This window comes from Phoca vitulina, unplaced genomic scaffold (genome assembly GCF_004348235.1).
Source record: "Phoca vitulina isolate PV1807 unplaced genomic scaffold, GSC_HSeal_1.0 scaffold81, whole genome shotgun sequence".
NCBI classification, from domain to species: domain Eukaryota; kingdom Metazoa; phylum Chordata; class Mammalia; order Carnivora; family Phocidae; genus Phoca; species Phoca vitulina.
In genome coordinates this window covers 684655-702157 of record NW_022589784.1, presented here as the reverse complement: position 1 = coordinate 702157, position 17503 = coordinate 684655, and the positions used below count along the sequence as shown (strand labels likewise).

Below are 17503 nucleotides of genomic sequence, written 5' to 3'. Positions count from 1 at the left end.
GCCTGCAGCCCCTCTGGCCGCGGCTCCCCTCGGCCAGGCACCGCCCCCTGGCTAGGTGTGTGCGCTGTGCGCCCTGCCTAGGGGGGGAGGAGGCCAATGGCCCGCAGCCCCCACCGGGGTGTTGTCCTCCTGGGACCCCAGGGCAGGGCCGTGACCCTTGGACTCCCGGGCTGGGCGCCAGGCAGCGCCCTGAGGGGTGGGTTCCCGGGCAGCAGGGCAAGTGCCCCCCGCCCTCAGCGTGCACACACAGCCTGCGATTCAGCCTGTGATTCAGCAGGTGCCTCAGTTGACACCTCCTTCCACATCCCCCACCCAGCCCTGTGGAATCACCTGGGTACAGCCCTCAGCCCTGACCCCCAGGGGCAGCTGCGTGGGCGGAAGCTTCCACCTGAGCTGTCCCACCCACGCCTCCAACCTGTGGCCGTTGACTCTGAGGTCTGGAGAGATCAGCCTGACGTGTGGCATCCTACCTTCCTGCCGTGGGCTTGCGATGATTTTGGGGTGACTGGCCAGGGAGAGGGGCAGAAGGTCCTTCTGGAGATGCTCCCAGGACACTCCTGGGACGGGACCTGTGTCCCTTACCCATGGGGTCCCTGGAGCTGGGGTTGGGAGGGCAAGGGCTTGGGCCATCAGAAATCTGCCCAGGAGTGGGTGGACACTCCGATCCTCTTGGGCGACTGATGTTTCTGGCCATGGGGTTTTCTCGTCTATCAGTTGGGACTACAGTTAGTTGTAACTTCTGGGGGCAGTGCTGTTGACTGAGGAAGCACAGGTGAGTGGGTGCTCTCACTGTCCTGCCTCTGCCCAGTCCAAGTGGATGACAGCGGGACGCCAGAGGACTGGCCCCTGACCCGGCCCCCAGGGAGATGCCAGTTGAGTTAGTCCCTAGGCAGTGCAAGGGCAGACAGGAGAGGGGTGTTCCTGGTAGGGCACGGCCCGGACAAAGGCCTGGAGGCTTGATGCATGACCGTCAGGGCTGGGGAGCGCTGGAATGCAAGGCCAGGGTGAGGCCAGAGAGGGGTGAGAGTTCACCGAAGGCTGGGACGGTCAAGCCAGAGGCTCAGGCCCTGGGGAATCATTGATTTCCGCTAGAGAGCTTCTGGGGGCCAGGCCCCCAGGAGGGGGCTCTGGTAGCCTCTGGGAGGGCTCAGGTCAGGGACCCACCCAGGCAGTACCTCCTGCCCGGCCCAGCAGTTGGAGCAGCCTCCCTGTCAGCAGCTGGGGAAACCGAGGCCCAGAGTGTGTGCTCAGGTATCCCTGGTGACAGTTCCAGGGGTCAGTCCCCAGCCCACTTCCCACAGCCGGGAACTGAGGCCCCACCCAGGGCGCACTGTAAGCAGGCAGCCCTGTGCCCACACCCTGCAGGACTTCCGGCCTCGGGTACCGGGGAAGTGGCTGGCCCCTCCCTCCCCTGCTGGGGCAACTTCCTGCCCACCCTCACCTCAAGCCGGGGAGGGAACGTGGGAACTGTTCTGGGATGCAACCCCCACCCACTTTCCAGCTCCCACTACCTGAGATGGTGGGAGAACCCAGCACCTCACCGGGCCACCTGATCACCCCAAGCCCCCTCCTCAGAGAAAGACCCACCCACCGTGCCACTTCCAGGTATGTAAGACCACCCATCGTACCTGGGAGCCCCCTGTGATGGCCAAGACCCCCCACCCCCCACAAGCGGGCAGCACATTCACTCGTTTCATTTTCTGTTTATTACTTGAAATCACGGTGTTTGTGTAGGTTTATCTTTCCCAATTTTGTTTTCATACAGGAAACTCAACGCAAGGTGCTGGGACACCCCACAGCCCGAACCCTGAGGGTGGGTAATGCTTTCTTGGGGGAGCCCTGATGAGGGCAGAGGGGGGCGGGCTGGTTCCTGCCTGGGGCCTCCACCCTCAGACCCGCGGAGGCACAGGTGTTATTTAAAAATCGTTTAAAAAAAAACAAAACAGAACACATTTAAATAGGTATCCAAGACAGTTCTTCAAAAACAAACCCACTCCTTTTTTCTCCTTTTTTTTTTTTTTTTGGAAAATGAAAACAAACAAAAAAACAAATCCTTGACCCCTACCCTCTGACCCCTCCCTACCCACCCCCCCACAAAAATTTTACAGAGCTACAATTAACACATGATGTTCACATCTGAAACCATTAACTTTAAACACATAAGGGGGGGCGGTGTTCACCTACGATAGGATGAAGGAACAGGCAGGGGGTGGGGGTGTCTGGAGGACAGAAAGGTGGGGCAAGGACAAGACTGGGGGGCAGGGGGCAGGGGGCAGGGCCCGATCATCTCCATTATCAGTAAAAAATAAGTGAATGAAAAAAAAACTCCACCCCCATTGAAATGGCCCCAGTAGAGGGCTTGTCCCTCTGCCCCAGGGGAATCTGGGGATAAGGGCACTAGCGGGGAGGGTCCAATTTAGACCAGCAGCGAACCCCCCCCAAGGGGGTTAATGCTACACAGCGTCACCCCTACCGGGGGCTTCACAGCTCAGCACCCCCTCCCCTCCTGGCTGCCAGAGGGCCTCCAGACACAGCCCACAGGCCCAGATCCCTCAGGTCGGGCCAGGAAGGAGCGCTGGGGGTTATTTCCCCTGTCCCCCCAACCATTTCTCTCCCGAGTTTTCAAGAGACTCCCAACCACTATTGGCTCAGAAAATTAATAGTCTATAAATACCCCAAGCTCAGAACAAAAAGGGGGTGGGGCAGGAGGAAATGGCACAGTGCGTGGACACGAAGGCTGGCGGCTGTCTGTCCCCCTCCCTCTCTTTCCTACTCGGGAGAGGGCCCCACACCCCCACCTGAACCCCGAGGCAGGCTGGGGTCAGCCTACTGAAGCGCCTTTTTTTTTTCCCCTGGAAAAAGAGACCAAGAGAAAAAAGCACAGATGTGGAGGAGACCCGGCCGTGCGGGTGGCGCAGGCGGTCTCCGGTCGCTGTGGGGCCGGCCGGCCGCCCTGGAGGCTGGGGCGCAGCTGCAGCGGGGCTTCCCTCCTAGGCCCTGCCCGTCTGTAAAGTGCATCATGAGGCATCTACGTTTTTGACTTAAACCTGAAGGGGTGGGGGCGGCTTCCTCGTCTCGTCCCACTCTCAACCATCTGGAGTGACTGCTACATATCTGGAGCTTGGGAAGTGGGCGGGGAAGGACCCAGCTCAGGCCGAGGATGGGAGCCGGCGACGGGAGGAAGAGGCGGGGAGGTGTGAGCTGAACCAAGGAGGCAGGAACCGAGTCCATGGAGAGTTCGGAAAACCATGGTAAGAATAGAAATTAAAAAAAAAAAACAAAAAACCAACAAAACGAAAAAAAAACAAAACAAAACCAGAAGGAAGCTGGCGGGGAGGGAGGGGCCCCCCGCTGCCCTGACCGCCTGCCCTCCCGCGCGCAGGCCATGCCGGGGGACTCCCGGCCCAGGGTGGTCGGGCGAGGGACGCGGTTCCTAGGCCACCACGAACTCTGACTTAATGTCAGGATTGACTTCCGGCTTCCAAACGGAGTCCTCGAAGTCGAGGCCCAAGCCGGAGGCCTCGCTGGGACCGCCACCTCCCCCGCCGCTGGTGGTGTCGCTGCGGCCGGCCTTGCGGCTCGGCGGCCAGTGGTAGGGGCCGCGGGCGTCACGCCGGGCCTTCCTGCGGAGCCGCTTCTGCTGGAGAAGCAGCTGCAGACGCTCCACCTTGCAGCGCGTGGCCCGGTTTTCCGTCTGCCGCAGCCGGTCCCCTGAAAGGAAGCAGTGACTGTGACCCCTGAGCCCCTCGGGGCAGAGGCCAGACACCCCCCCAGGCGTGAGGCACAACCCAGCCTTCCTGGGCGCTGAGAGAGGGAGTCTCGCTCCAGAGTCCGTCGGGTCCGTGGCGGAGCCCGGGGCGCCGTGAAGTTCCTGGGACTCAAGGTGTCTCCGGCCCGTCTCTGTGCAGGCTAGGCCGGGTCCGGGACGGGTGCTGAGCACGCCGCCAGCACGCCTATCAGGTGCTGCACAGGCCCTGGGGCCGGTGCCTTGGTTTCCCCTTCACGACCTGGGCTGCGGGCCCGCCAGACGCAAGAGGGACACTATTCGGCGGACTCGGGATTTACTGGGGGAAACCTGGTCTCTGGGGGACACAGGCTACCCGGAGCAGCTCTGGCCCCCTCCTTCATCAGACTCGGCCATTCACAGAGGCTCCACCTGCCATCTGGACAAGGTGCCGGGGGGTGGGGGGGCGGCAAGAAGGAAGTACCCCCCTCAGGAGAGGACAAGGACACTTTGTGCCCCCAACACACATGCTCCCTTCTCTCGGCTCCAGTGCAGAGCAGGGCGAGAAGCAGCTGCCGGCCCCCCCAGCCCCCCTGGGTCAGCTGCTCTGAGCAGCGCACAGAGGGGCCTTGAACAGCCCAGGGACGGGTGGGGCGGCTGGACACTCACCCAGCGGCTTGCACATGCGGGCCTGGCTCAGGGAGGCCGGGGCTGCGGCCGCCAGCTTCTCACAGGAGGTAGTTTTGGGGGTGAGGTCCGGGGCGGGAGACGTGGGTGCGCACTGGGCATGGCAGCGCAGCTGCGTCAGGGACGGGGGCATGCCCTGGTAGTGCCGCGTGGCGCTCAGAAGGTCATTGAGGATCTGCAGGATGGTGCCGATGTCACGCCGCGGCCGCCCGCTGCTGTCCTGGCAGTTAGGGTGCAGTGTGCCTGCAGGAGACAGGGGAGTCGCTGCTGAGCGCTCACGTGACCGACACGTGGCCTCCGGGGCGCACTCGTAGACAGGTGGGACCCCGGGGCGGGAGCGAGGCACACGGGGGCCCACAGCCTCCTGCGTGGTTGTGCATGTGCCAGGAGACCCCGGGGTGGGGTGGGGGGATGGGTGAGAGTGTACCCCACCCCCAGCCGGTGATCTCTGGGGGGAGCGGGGGGTGGCGCAGGGGTCCCGTAACACCTACCAGAGAAGGTCCCTGAGAAGACCCCCGGGGCGTGGTTCACGAAGCTCTCAATGACGGCGCCGGGTTTGCGGGAGCGGGAGGTAGGGCTCCCCGCGGGGGTGGGAGTGGGGCTGGTACCAGCACTGGCAGGGGGCGAACAGTCCATCTGCTGGTCGGAGAGAGGGAGGCATGTGAGCTGTGGGCGCAAGGAGAGTCCCTGGAGTCCAGAGTCTGGCGGTGGCCTTTCGTACAAAGCACACATCTGGGACTCTGAGCCCCTCCCCTCCCCCAGTTCCGGGGACAGCCTGCCTTCCCGGCCCCAAGAATGAGCCTTCCCCAGACTCACCTCAGAGCAGGCGGTAGAAGCTGAGTGGGATCGGAAAGAGCCGGCGGTGACAGGTGAGGGGGACGCAGGGGCAGGGCTGCTGGACATCGGGGGGACTCGGGCAGCACTGGACACGGGCCGGCAGGGAGAGGACACAGGGGCGGTCATGCTGGGGTCGCCCCGGGCCGCAGCGGCCGCGGCGGCGGCGGCGGCCAGCACGTGGCGGTGCTGTAGTGGGGCGTGCTGGGCGGCAAGCTGCAGCTGGACGAACATCATGTGGTCACCCACGCGCAGCGCCAGGGTCAGCGGCGAACGGCCGGACAAGAAGTCACTGACCTGTAGAGAGGGGCCCCATCAGCGCCAGGGCCCCAGCCTGCTGCGCGCCCCCAGCCCGGCCCAGCCCCGGCCCCCCGCGCTGTGTGACCTGGGGCCTCTCGCCGCCCCTCTCTGGGCTCTGGGGTCCCTGTCGGTGCCACGGATGCTTAAATAAAATGAATCGGTATTTCCGGAAGACGCCTCCGCCAGCCCGGCCCGGCCCGGGCGCCACTGGGGGCTGTGGGGGACAGAGGCGGGTCAGATGGGGGGGGCCTGGCCCTCCCTGGCCAGCTTGGTTCTTTCAAGGGGAAACTGAGGCCAGAGGGGGCAAGGCCCAGTCAGCAGTCACTGCCCTCGAATAACCCCACCCTCCCAGCCCCCAATCCTCTGCCTGTGAATATGGGAGGGGAGCCAATCTCAGACCCCCTCCCAGTTAAGCCACCCAGGCAGCAAGTGGGCGGGAATTCCTGGACAAATTCTTCTTCCTAACCTTTGCTTTCTCAAGATAAATATTTATCTGTCCTGGGTGGGGCTGAGACTGAGGGGGAGGCTTCACTGCTGCAGGAGGGGGCCCTGATGGTTCTCTGAGGCCTGGGTCCTGTGAGACCTCCACGTAGCCTGAACGCAAACCCCCCAATCTGGTGGGTGGTGGTGGTGGGGGGTGCATCTGAGCTCAGTCTGCACTGGGCTCCTCCTCTGGAGCCTAGCCAGTGCTGAGCTTTCCCCAGGGGCCAGGATGGTGGTGGTGGTGGGGGGGGGGAGGTTTCTGAGAAGTGACATAGGCCGGGATGACTCAGAACCACCGCCTCCCAGCCCTCCGCTGGCAGCGACTGGCGTAACCTTCTCTGCTTGGGGGCCGTGGGGAGGAGGCGAGGGAGGCGGGCAGTGTGCAGCCCCCACCCTGAAGCCTGGACTGCATGGCACCCCCCCCAACCCCAGAGACTCCCCTTGCAGGAAGGGCCTGGGTTGGCTTCCCAAGAGCAACTGGGGAGTCCCCCCCACCCCTCCACCCTGCAACTTCCTCCCTGGGGAGGGCGAATAGGAGGGCATGACTCGGTGCCAGGCGGGGAAACAGCCCTGGGAGCCCAGTCACTCCGCCCAGTGCCCCCCCCTCCTGACGCAGGCACCCTGGGGCGGATGTGAACCAAAGACACCCCGGGCCCCCCTGCCAACCGCAGGCCCCCCATGAGCAGAGAGCTCAGTTCCCATCTTCACCAGGAAATCCAGTGTGGCCCCCACCCAGCTCCCGGGACCCCAGCTCTGCCTTCAGCCCACCGGCCCTCCTGATGGCAGACCACCCAGCGCCAGTGCCCCTCTTCCTCCTTGCTAGCTAGCTGGTGAGGACAGGATGCTACATGTCGGGGAGGGGGCGAGGGCCTCAGGGCAGGAGGAAGGGAAGCCGCTGAGCAGGTTTCCTGCGGCCAGCCCAGCCCAGCCCACCCCCTAGCCGGGGCGGGCAGCAGCCTGCTTCCCCCACCCTGGCAGCGGGCGGATAGCTGAGGCCTGTGTCACCCTCCTGGGAGGAGGGCCCCGCCGCCAGAAAAATGAGGAAAGGAGGAGGTAAAAAAAAAAAAAAAAAAAGGCTGCAACAAAACCGGGAACCCGGCTGTGGGCCAGTCCCTGCCTTCCTCCTCAGCTCCTGGCCAGTTGCTAAATATTTTCCTAACATCCTGTCTAGGCTATGGCCCTGGGGCTGGGTGCCCCCTCCCCCTTTTGGGGCAGAGAACAAAGGCCAAAGGGAGAAGGAGGAGGGGTGGCTCCCCACCCCTTACAATGGGGTCAAAGAAGGCGGAAGGAGTGTCACCCAGGCTGGCCCCTCCAGGCCCCCCAACCCACCCACAGAAATTTGGAAAAAAAAAAAAAGGTTGCCCTGGGGAAACCGCAGTGGCTAGGGGGACTGGGGACCCAGGCCCCGGTGTGGGAGCGGTGTGGGAGCGTGGGCCAAGGTCACCCCCTCAGGCAGGCTTGTGAAAGCCCAGCCCCCTCCCCCAAGGCAGCCACCGTGGGAGAGAAGGCCCTCAAGGTCAGGTGGTGAGTGCGAGGGGGGAGGAGGAAGAGGAAGCTGGGTGACCAGGCCAAACTGGCAGGAAGGCTGGGCGGCGCGTACCCTCCCTCCCCGTGGGTCTCCTGGGAGCACAAACACCACCCCCCCAGGCCCTCCCCCTGGTCTGGGAGGGACCGGCGCGGGTCTTACCTGCGTCTCGGTCAGGCTCTCCAGGGCCTGCATCACAGACTGCTCTGGCCTTGAAGCCTGGGACTGAAACAGAGGAGAAGCCGCTCTGAGCGTGCGCTCTGGTCCGAGGGCCCAGGCGCCAGGGCAAGGGAGCTGCTTGCCAACAGGGGCTGCCCTGGCAGGGTGTGTGCTGGGAACCAAGTTCTCAGGGGAAGGGGCTGCCCGCCTGTGCCAGAGCCCCTGGGGCACTCTGCCCCAGCCATTTACCATGAGGCCCGCCTCCACGGTGGGCACCAGCGTCAGCTTGCTGCCATCCCCCACGCCGAACTCCTGCAGCTTCCCCGAACTGAGCCGGCTGGGGAGAGGAAGGAAGAGGGTGAGGCCAAGGAGACAAGGCAGCGACCCAGAGGGGAGGGCTGTGTTCCTGGGGGAGATATGGGAGCCCTACCCACCCCTCTCCCTTCCTGGTCTTCAGACCAGAGAGGTGGTGTGTGTGTGGGGGGGGGCGGGGAGTGTCAAACATCTGGCCCCGAGGGCCCCCATGCAAGTGGCTCAAACCTCCTTCCCAGAAGCCCCAACTCTGCACTGGGGCACCACCTCTGCACCTCAACAAAGCACTTTTTCATCACCCGGGCGCCAGTGCACCCTTGCCGTCCTCTGCCACCCTTCCCTCACCCCAGGGCCAGCCCCTGCCAGTAATTCACCAACTCCGGCCCGGCGCTCCTCTTTGTGGGAGCCACAGGGCTTAGCCTTTAGGGTCTTTTGCGGGGCCAGGCTCCCCCTCCTCCCTCCCTCCCTGGCGCAGGCCGCCGCGGCTCAGACAAAGGAGACCCTCCCCCAACCGCCCCTCCCCCACGGGGGCCCCTCCGCTGGGGATGGACACTGCGTGTCCCTGGAGGCCCGCGGGGGGAGTGCTCCCCGGCCTGGAGGCGATTTAAATACCAGGGGGGAGGGGGAGACTGCGGGAGTGCTCGGTGGTTAGAACAAAGGGGGGTAGAAAGACGCAAGTAGGGGAAGAAAACAGCCAGACGTAGAAGAGGGCACCGAGCAAATGCGGAAGCCAGCGGGAAATAAGGCAGAGAAGGAGGCGGCCGCGCCCCCCACCCCCGCTGCTGGGACCCCCACACTGACCCGGGACTCCTGCCTTCCCAGGAGGGGAGGGGGCGGCCCTCGCAGCCGCCTTTGTGCGGCGACCCCGGGCGGGGGAGGGGGCCGAGGCAGGCAAGGCCGAGCAGAGGGCGCCCGAGAGCGCGCGGCGCGCCCCCGCCCCCCGTCTGGCCGCCCCCTTCCTTCCCCGTGCGGCGCGCTCTTTGTTCCCGCCCGGGGGCCTGGGCCCGAGGGGGTGGCGGGTCCGGGGGCGGCGCGCGGTACCTACGTGTCTTTGTGGAGCAGCGCCAGGCGCTCCTTGGGCACTTTGAGCCTCTGGGACAGCCGCTTGCGCAGCCCCTCCACCGTTTCGTCCGGGGGCACCGACAGCTCATAGCGGGTGCCCGTCGTGCTGTGGATGGCCAGACTCATGGGCGCCGCCTCGGCCGCCGGGCCTAGCTCGCAGGCGCCGCCGGGGGCCCCGCGCCGGCAGCTCCGGGCGCCGCCGGGCTGCGACTCCATCCCCCCCGGCCGGCGCTGGAGAGCTGGGGTCCGCGGGGCGCCGCCAATCCTCGCCGCGCCTCCGGGCAGTGCGGGGGGGGGGCTCCCCGAGCCGGGGGTCCTCGGGGTTCCTAGGGGAAGCGCACGTCCCCTTCGAGAAAGTCCCAGGAGCCGAAGGTGAATCAATAATCAAAAATCCGAGCGGCGCTCCGGGGTCGCGTTGGCTTGTCGGGGCGCCTTCCGGGGGTGGGGACTGCACTCGCGGCTCCTTTCAAGGACGCTGGGCGTGGGGGAGGGTCCGGAGGAAGGGGCGCCGCTTAGGCGGTGGCGCTCGGTACTGTCCGCCGCTCGGGCCGCGCTTCCCCGCGCGTCCCCTCCCTTAGCAACAGCCGTCCCCGCCGCCGCCGCCGCCGCTTGAAAGATCTGGGGGTGAAAGTAACAAGAAAAAAAAGTTATAATGTATCAACGTTCCAAGGGGCGGGGCTGCCGCCCCCTCCCATTCACTACTTACTCCGCCGGCCCTGCGTCGGCCAATCGCCGCGCGCCGAACGCTCAGTCAGCCGCGCGGGCGGGCCAATGGGAAGCGCCGCGGCGTTGCCCCACGTGGCCGCGCGGGCCCGCCCCTCGCCCCGCCCCCGGCCCAGTGGCCAAGGGGAGCTCGGCGGGGGCGGGGCTGGCGCCGCTCTGGCCCGCCCCCGCGCTCCACCCGCCCGCGCCGGGGGCCATTCATACGGTCCGCAACAAAGGGCAGGCGGCCCGAGAGGGATCGGGGTGGGGAGGGGGCGGCGCGGGGTCCCGCTCTCGGGGGGCGCGGCGTGGGGGCGGGCACTGTCCCAGCGCCGGGAGGGGCAGGAAGCCGGGGGACCTCCCCCCGCGTCTGTCCGGGAAGCCGCCGCGAGCGGAAGCGGGAGGCGATCCTCGCGCTTCGTGGCCGGGCGGCTCTCAGGAGGTTCGGCCGGCGGGCGTCCCCGACCCGTGGGGCGTGAGGTCCGACGAGGAGTAGGGCTGCGGGCGGGGCCTGCACCCCGGTGACGTGGGCCGGTGCCGGGAGGGCCCCTCCCGCGCCGGCACCACCTCGCGTCCCACCCCTGTCCCGCGGGCCGGGCCCGCTTCCCGAGTCTCGCCCGCCCGAGCCGTGACGTGACGCGGCGTCCCCGGCTGCGCCCGCGCGCGCCGCTTGGGGCTGCGGTGAGTCAGCAGCGCCGGCGCGCCCCCTGCCGGCCCTGCCCGGGAGCGCTGCCTGAAGTCCTGGGGAGGGGGCGAAGAAGCTGCCCCGGGGCCGGGGAGAGGCCTACGGGACCGCTGGCGAGGTGGGAACCTCCGTTAGGGGTCTGAAGCCTCCAAGGCGGGAGGCTGGGGCCGCACAACTGGAGAAACTGAGGCTGAACAGCAACTTGCTCAAGGTCACTCGCGGGGTAGGAAGAGTGCCCGGGAGGCGGGGCGGGGGCTGAGGTCTTGACGGGGCGGTGCTGCTTACGCCGAGCCCCTCCCATCCCACGACCCGAGGGGCTTGCCAGGGCTGGAGACACCCCGAACCCTGCCTGCCCCCAAAACAAAGAAAAGTGGGGCACCCGTAAGAGCCTAGAGTGGGGACCCTCCTACTCGTCCGGCGAGATCCCACCCGCACTCACCAGACGCGGCCAGTTCGAGGTCTCAACAGTCCTGAGTGTACCCACGTCCGGGGACAGCGCGCAGTGGCGGGGCAGGTCTGGGGCCGAGCGGGCGGCCCCCAAGCCTTTATCCGCACCGCCTTCCCTCGGGGTGGAGTTTGGGCGGGCAGGGGGCGGAGGGCCGGGCGGCCGGTGACGCAGGCGGGCCCCCGCCCCTGCCTGCAGGCCAGGGCCCTGGGGCGCCTTGGGATCTGGGCCACCCACCCCTTAAGCCTCGCCTCGTATATTGGGGGTCGCTGCTGAACCCAGGGTCACAAACGGCTTCGCTGATGGGCCGGATCCCCAGGACGGGGTTTCGAGTGCACAGGTTGGCTCCCGCCCCACCCCCCTTCCCTGCCGCTCTAGGGCCCGGTGCTTCCGCCTGGGGGCGCCCGCGTGGGGGTGTGCAAGGGAGGGGGGTGCCTGAGTCAGCGGCCACGGTCCAGGAAAACAGGCTGGAGTCACCTGCCTGTTGTGGGGGTGCCCCAGCCAGCTGCCCCGGCAGCCTGGCCTCCTGCATCCCTTAACGGTGACCTCAGAAGGCATTTATGGAGCGATTAACCTGCGCCAGGCCAGCCTGGTGCAGCCAGCCACCACCCGCCGCGCTGTGACCTTTTGGAGCCTGTTTCTGCGGCTCTCCATGGCTGCAGAGGGATAGAATCCAGCACGGCTCACTCTGGGGCCCCGAGTGGGGGGCTTGGGGGTGGGCAGATCACCCTACCCATTTCACAGACCAGGTAACTGACACCACACAGCAGCAGGTGAAAATGTGGCAGGTCCTGTTTCTCCCAGCACGTTGCTCTGGGTTGGGAACTTTTTGAGGATGACCCTGATTGGTGTGGGGCCCTCTCAGTCCCCCTGCTCCCTCTGCCCAAAGGAGGGGACCCCAGGACCTACTCGCCTGCCCCTTGTCCATTTATCTGGTTTCTCACTTTATCTGGCCTGACCACCTCCACCTCCACCCTAGTAGTGGGCACCCCTCCCAGGGCTGTGTTCCTTTCCAGGTCCCCATCCTGCTCCCACCCTGCTCCTGCAGCCTCTGACCCGCCCCCTCCCACACTCACCCGTCACACCCACACCCAGAGGCTCCCAATTCCACAGGGTCAGGAAACCTTTGGGAGGGGGTCGCTGGGGGCTGGGATGGAGGGATGGATTTGGCGGGACAGAGGACGGTGATCCAGAAAGTGAGGCAGCCAGCGCAAAGCTCAGGCTTGAGGGAGCGCTGGAGCCTGGAGATTAGGTTGTGGGGCCACCGCTGAGGGCCTTGGAGGGCCCTGCTGCCAGAGGAACATGGGGGCGGCAGAGGGAGCTGTGCGCTCTGAAGCCGGAGCATCTCGATGCTGGAGGGCCCCAGACGGAGCAGGTGGTGCTGGCTCGGGGATTTGGCCAGGGTGGCCAGGGCTGTGTGATCGCAGGCGGGTCTGGGACCTCGCCCCTCAGGTTACCAGCAGAGTAGCGGGTCCTCCCAGAACAGGGGCCCCGAGGGTTCATGCACATCTAGGGGTGGGACACTGCTCTCAGGAAAGGACCACAGCCCCAGCCTGGCTCTACAGGTCCAACTTAACACACTAAGTCAATCCACTTCCTCCTTTTTTACCTGTTCATTCCTTGCTCTAGTCAGTCCCTGGGTGTGAGAACACTCGCAGTCCAAGGGGACCTCCTTCCTCAAAGAGGATCAAACCTTTATGCGAGCCTGCCTTCAAGGAAAGGGTTGTGACCTCCGGTTGCTGGTCGTGTGACCCACTCCACCCCGGATGCCTCCACCCCAGGACAAGGCCTCGGCCGACACACGCTGTTCCTGCAGGCCCACATCAGGCGTGGGCGTCCCTCAGGCTCCAAGGCTCACACGTCCCCCAGGAGGCCTCTCTGTGCTGAGAAATCTTACCTCTGTCCAGAGCTGCACCCCCAGCCAGAGGCTGAGATCTCTCTGGGAACAGGGGTACGGCTACAGGGACTGCTGGTGTGGGTGGTGCCGGTCCAGCGGCTTCGCTGAAAGTGTAACTGTCGTGGTCGTGCTGCCGCGTTCCCTCAACCACCACTTGAACCCCCTACCCTGTCCTTGGTCCAAGGCCTGACCAGGAACTCTAGAACTTAGGCTTCAAAACACACAACGGGGAGGAGTGGGCCTGCACCTGTGAGCCCATGACTGTCCGCGTTCTCTGGCCTGGGGGTCCCTGGGAAAGTGGGGGCCAGCTCCTTGGGCCTACCAGCCTGAGTGGGGGACCCAGAGAGAAAGCCCGCATAGCTGTGAGCTGGTCTGGAAGCCCCACAAGCACGGCTCCTGCCACACTGAGCGCCAGTGAAGCCATGGGACAGTCACTCGCACGGGACCGTGACACACGAATACACAGCCCATCTGTGCTGACAACGTGCCCAGGGAGGGCCTCCCCGTCACCTCCAGGCTGCCAGTGACACATGGGAAGGCCCAGACTTTCCCGCACACTCACCCCCCTGGAATCCCCTGCCACCCTGCTCAAGCCCAGGGCTATGGAAGGGAGGTGAGGAGACCCCTTCCCTCAGAGTCTCCTGCTGGCCACCTGCAGCGAGCTTCTGGGCCAACCCTGTGCTTGCAAAAGGGAAGAAATGGAGCAGCACAGAAGCTGCCCCCGCCCAGCTGCCCCACCCCATCTGGGGCCAGCCCAGGGGCCTGGATGGCACAGAGGTGCCAACACCACCGGGGATGAGGCGCACGGCCAGCCAGGGCCACCCACAGGCCGGGTGAGCAGAGGGCTGGGCGTCTGTGGGAGCAGGCAGGACCCGCCTCTTCCCAGCGTGGCTGGGGCGGGCCGGGGAGCCCACAGGGCAGACGGCACAGCCTGAAACCTGGCAGAGCCCCAGGAGGCTGTCCAGCAGCCCTGGCCTGGCCCGGGAGCTGGGGCCACGCCCCCGCGGGGCCAGCAACTTGTGCCAATCCCCACCCTCTTGGGATGATGGCAAACAGCCTGCCCCCCACCTACTCTGGTTTCATGGGCTATACCCCCTGCACACCCCTACTCCCCAGTTTACTAGACCCCCGAGGACCCCTTGGGCCCCAGCTGCCAAACCCTGGAGGCTGAGGCTGGCATTTAACGCCTTATCCCACCGCAGGGGCATGCAGAGCTCAAAGACCAGGCAAGGTCCTGAAGACACAGTCCCAGGCAGGACACAAAACCAGCATACACAAGTCAGGTCCCTGGTTTTTAATGGGGGGCTCAAGCGGGGGGCAGGCTGTCCCACAGAGGTGACTGGGAGCTGAAGTCTCCACGGCAGGGTCTACAGAGTCAGAGGGATGGCAGGTGGCACATCAGGCTGGGAGAGAGGGGGCTGGAAGGTGGGAAGAGAGCCAATGGTGGGCGGGTACACACAGCCCCCCTCAAAAAGCAGAGCAGGTCTCTGGGCTCACCCCCAGCCACCGGGCCTGCCAGCCCTGGGTTTGACGGGTTAGCTCTCTTGGCAGAAAGCTAGAACCGTGCTGCCCCCTGGCGGCCTTCTCTGGCAAGACCGCTCCCTCCACAGGAGAACCCCTTTAGGCGGCTTGCTGACCTTCCTCCCCACCCCCCCACCCCCCACCGTCAGACTGGACCCGCGTGAGCTGGTTCAGCCTGCCCAGGACATCCTCTGCCCAGTTCTGGGCCTCGGTTTCCCTGCTGGCAAGGGCCACGCACCGCCTACTCAAGAGCTTTCACCAGGGCCTCGTTGGCCTCGATGCGGATTTGGATCTCAGCCCTGGAGGCCTCATCTGCCGCCCCTGACAGCTCCGACTGCGCCTTCTCCAAGTTCACCTTGGCTGCCTGCAGGAAGTGGGCAGTGGGTGAGAGCCAAGCAGCAACCCCAGCCTGGTGCCTGCCCCTCCACCAAGCTCAAGGTCCCTTCCCCGAAGCCCATGATCTCTAGGACAACCAGCCTCCCAGGCACACCAGTCTCTCCCGGGACACTCACCCCCGCATCCAGCATGTCCAGCGTCACGGCCTCTTCGGCCAGCAGCTGGACCGAGGAATCAGCATTCACGGTGACGGAACCACTGCTCACTACAGAAGGAGAAAGATGTAAGACCTCCACACCCAACCGCAGGTGACATGATCACCCCCAAACCAGAAAAGTGGCTCCACAGAGTGGCCCTAGAGTCTAGCATGGGAAACAGACAGCTGGAGAGATGGAAGATGCACCGGGGGCCCAGGAGCACCCACTGGGGGTTGGACACAGAGAATAGAACCTTATTCCTTCACCCACCAGTCCATCAGCTAAGCTAGGATCAGGGATGATCCGGGAGCTGGATTTGAATCCTGGCTGTCCCTCCGAGTTGTGCTGGGGAAGCACTTCTTGGGATCCAGGATCCTACACCTTCTCTTAATCGGCTCCTCCCGCATAGGATTTGACTTCTCTCTCAGACACCTGTCCCCCACCCCCACCCTGCCTCCTTACAGACTCCTTAACCCCACGTTTGTTCTAGGTACTGTTCTTTTACCAACTCTATGATCTGAGACTGAGACAGGCCTAATGAAGTATGAGGCCCCTACCCAGCTCCATCCCACTGGACTCACCAAAGTATTTGGAGGTGGTGCCATCCTCAGCATGGACAACAACCAACCCTGGCCGCAGGACCTGCAGGGTGGGCACGTGGGCCGCAAGGATGCCAAAGGCTCCTGTCTGCGTGGGCACATCCACTTGCCGGACGTTGGCACCGTTGAAAAACACCTGGAAAAACACAGGGAATGCGTCACTGCAGGCCAGTCTTCCAGCGCTCGGGACGGGCTCCCCTGCAGGGCAACGGCCAAAGGCGGGAGGGAGCACTGCTGCGGAACACGGAGGCGGTCACGCTGGGGCGGAGACTTCAGTTTCGGTGCCCCGCAGCATCTCAGTGCCGGCATCTAGCCCAGAGCCCGTCCACACAGAAATGCCGCAAGAGCACAAAAGGCGCACCGACCCAGGACAAGTGCCCGCGGCTCCGGGACCTGCGGGACGGGGCGGGGGGCGGGGAGGTCCAGTCCTTGGGCGTTGGGATTCCAGAGAAAGCTTACGGAACTCGGAAAACTTTATAGGGCTCGGATTCCAGACCCCAAGGAAAAGCGTAGGGCGCGGATCAAGAGGGCGGGGCAGCGACTCTGGGGCTGGGGGGCTCGGAACCCGGACCAAACGAGACGGAGGGGGCGTGGGTCAGGGATCCCAGATGGGGTTGGGGGCCTCGGAGCCCCGGAGGCTGGGGAGCCCGGATTCCGGACGACACAGGGGAGGGGCACAGGGCGCGGAACAAGTGGGGATCGACAACCCTGAGGCTGGGGTCTCCGACTGCGGACCACTACGGGTCCGGGCTGGAGATGTCGACCAAGGCGGGGTCCCGAGACAGACCGGCATCCGAACCTGCGTGGGTGAGGCGAAGGTGAAGGACATCTGTCCCGGGCCCGCAGCCGGGGCCGGAGCAGCGGCGGCCTCGGCGTAGGCGCGGGCCTGGCGTACGAGGGAACGCAGGCCGGGGCGGCGGAGGACTGCGACGGGTAGCATGGCGACGGCCGCGAGCGGACTCCGGCCGAACGCGGGCAGCCTGGAGGACGAGGAGGACGACGCCCGGGGACTTCTGGGAAGAGGAGTCCAGGCAAAGGCGCACGCGCGAACTACGACTCCCAGCGAGCCGCGCAAGACATTGCAACGACGCATTGCGCCCCACGCGCGGCATGCTGGGGGTTGTAGTTTCCTTCCAGTCCTAGCTGCCCGCCGAGTGCTAAGATGGGATGTGTCAATGGGGAGGACCAGAAGCCTCCGCGGAGCAGGGGTCACTTGCATTCAAGGTTTTGGAGGCGCTCATTGGATGCCAAGCGCAAGATCCATCAAGGGGAATACCAAGATTCCGGTTCTGGTTTGGGGCAGTGGGGACGTTTACCAAACATTCAATGTAACGAATACGCAAATCATATGGCATATTAGAAGTTAAAAAGTACTTAAAAGAGAAAAGAAAAGCAGAGTTGGGGGCCAGGATGGGGTAGGCTGCGACTGTTAGACATGCAGACGTGCCGGGAAGGACATCCCAGGCGGAGGGTCTAGCGCGGATAAGCGCCCGGCGCTGCGGGAGCGGCTCGGCTGCAATCCCCGAGGGCGCCGGCAGAGGACACTCCGCGACCGGAGATGCACTCGCCACGGCCCCGCCCGGCCCCTACCCCCGCGCGCCGTTGACGCACGGACGCGTGCGCGGGCGGCCCGGGGCTCCGCTGACGTCATCTCGGCTCGCGCAGCCTCGCTCGCGGCGTTGACGTCACCACTCCGCCCCCGCGCTCACGCAGGTGGCGCCCCGGGCCAGACCCCAGGCCCACATCTTGGTCTCCGGCAAAGCGCGGAGTGTGGGTTGGGCCCGACACCGGGGAGGGCCTCGGCTGAGAGCGGAGGGGTGCAAGCCACAGGGGAGGTAGCGTCACTCGGGCCCAGGTCTGGGCAGGTGCGTTGCGGCGCGGTGTTGCCCCGGTGGCTCCCCAACCCCAGGGGCTGCCTGCGCCCTAGCTCTCTGCTTTCTAGTATCTGGGCCGCCTGCGGCCAACACAGAGGAAGGACCCAGGCTTAGTGCCCAGACCCCCGCCCCCTCTGGGCCGGCGCTGTGAGGGAGAGTAG

At 65.4% G+C, this 17503-nt stretch overlaps 2 protein-coding genes across 7 annotated transcripts; both read right to left on the bottom strand.

The window, feature by feature from the left end:
* Positions 1–1693: 1693 nt before the first annotated feature.
* MIDN (midnolin) lies at positions 1694–11009 on the bottom strand. Of its 5 annotated transcripts, none has more exons than XM_032394854.1 (9): positions 10913–11009; positions 9070–9704; positions 7962–8049; positions 7716–7778; positions 5631–5759; positions 5228–5542; positions 4903–5077; positions 4394–4654; positions 1694–3711 (listed from the first exon to the last, which is right to left on the bottom strand). In XM_032394854.1, the coding sequence occupies exons 2-9, from the start codon at positions 9300–9302 to the stop codon at positions 3434–3436; spliced, it is 1542 nt and encodes a 513-aa protein (XP_032250745.1). In that variant the 5' UTR covers positions 9303–9704; positions 10913–11009; the 3' UTR covers positions 1694–3433. The 5 variants fall into 5 exon arrangements, with proteins under 5 accessions (XP_032250745.1, XP_032250746.1, XP_032250747.1 ...); XM_032394855.1 differs by having other exon boundaries at positions 4903–5050; XM_032394856.1 differs by having other exon boundaries at positions 4903–5047.
* A 3085-nt stretch (positions 11010–14094) lies between these two features.
* ATP5F1D (ATP synthase F1 subunit delta) lies at positions 14095–16481 on the bottom strand. 2 transcript variants are annotated; one of them, XM_032394609.1, is made up of 5 exons: positions 16268–16481; positions 15451–15604; positions 14849–14937; positions 14575–14700; positions 14095–14233 (listed from the first exon to the last, which is right to left on the bottom strand). In XM_032394609.1, the coding sequence occupies exons 1-4, from the start codon at positions 16406–16408 to the stop codon at positions 14578–14580; spliced, it is 507 nt and encodes a 168-aa protein (XP_032250500.1). In that variant the 5' UTR covers positions 16409–16481; the 3' UTR covers positions 14095–14233; positions 14575–14577. The 2 variants fall into 2 exon arrangements, with proteins under 2 accessions (XP_032250500.1, XP_032250499.1); XM_032394608.1 differs by having other exon boundaries at positions 14095–14700.
* Positions 16482–17503: the final 1022 nt, after the last annotated feature.

Bases quoted from the DNA above. Each gene is read 5' to 3' on its own strand.
- MIDN (XM_032394854.1), bottom strand. From the start codon at position 9,302: ATGGAGTCGCAGCCCGGCGGCGCCCGGAGCTGCCGGCGCGGGGCCCCC. The intron at 5,760-7,715 runs GTAAGACCCGCG...TGTCCCCCACAG, and splicing joins AGAGCCTGACCGAGACGCAG to CCCCCAGTGGCGCCCGGGCC. The intron at 3,712-4,393 runs GTGAGTGTCCAG...GCTTCCTTTCAG, and splicing joins CCGCATGTGCAAGCCGCTGG to GGGACCGGCTGCGGCAGACG.
- ATP5F1D (XM_032394608.1), bottom strand. From the start codon at position 16,408: ATGCTACCCGTCGCAGTCCTCCGCCGCCCCGGCCTGCGTTCCCTCGTA. The intron at 14,938-15,450 runs GTGAGTCCAGTG...CTCCTTCTGTAG, and splicing joins CACCACCTCCAAATACTTTG to TGAGCAGTGGTTCCGTCACC. The intron at 14,701-14,848 runs GTGAGTGTCCCG...CACTTCCTGCAG, and splicing joins TGGACATGCTGGATGCGGGG to GCAGCCAAGGTGAACTTGGA.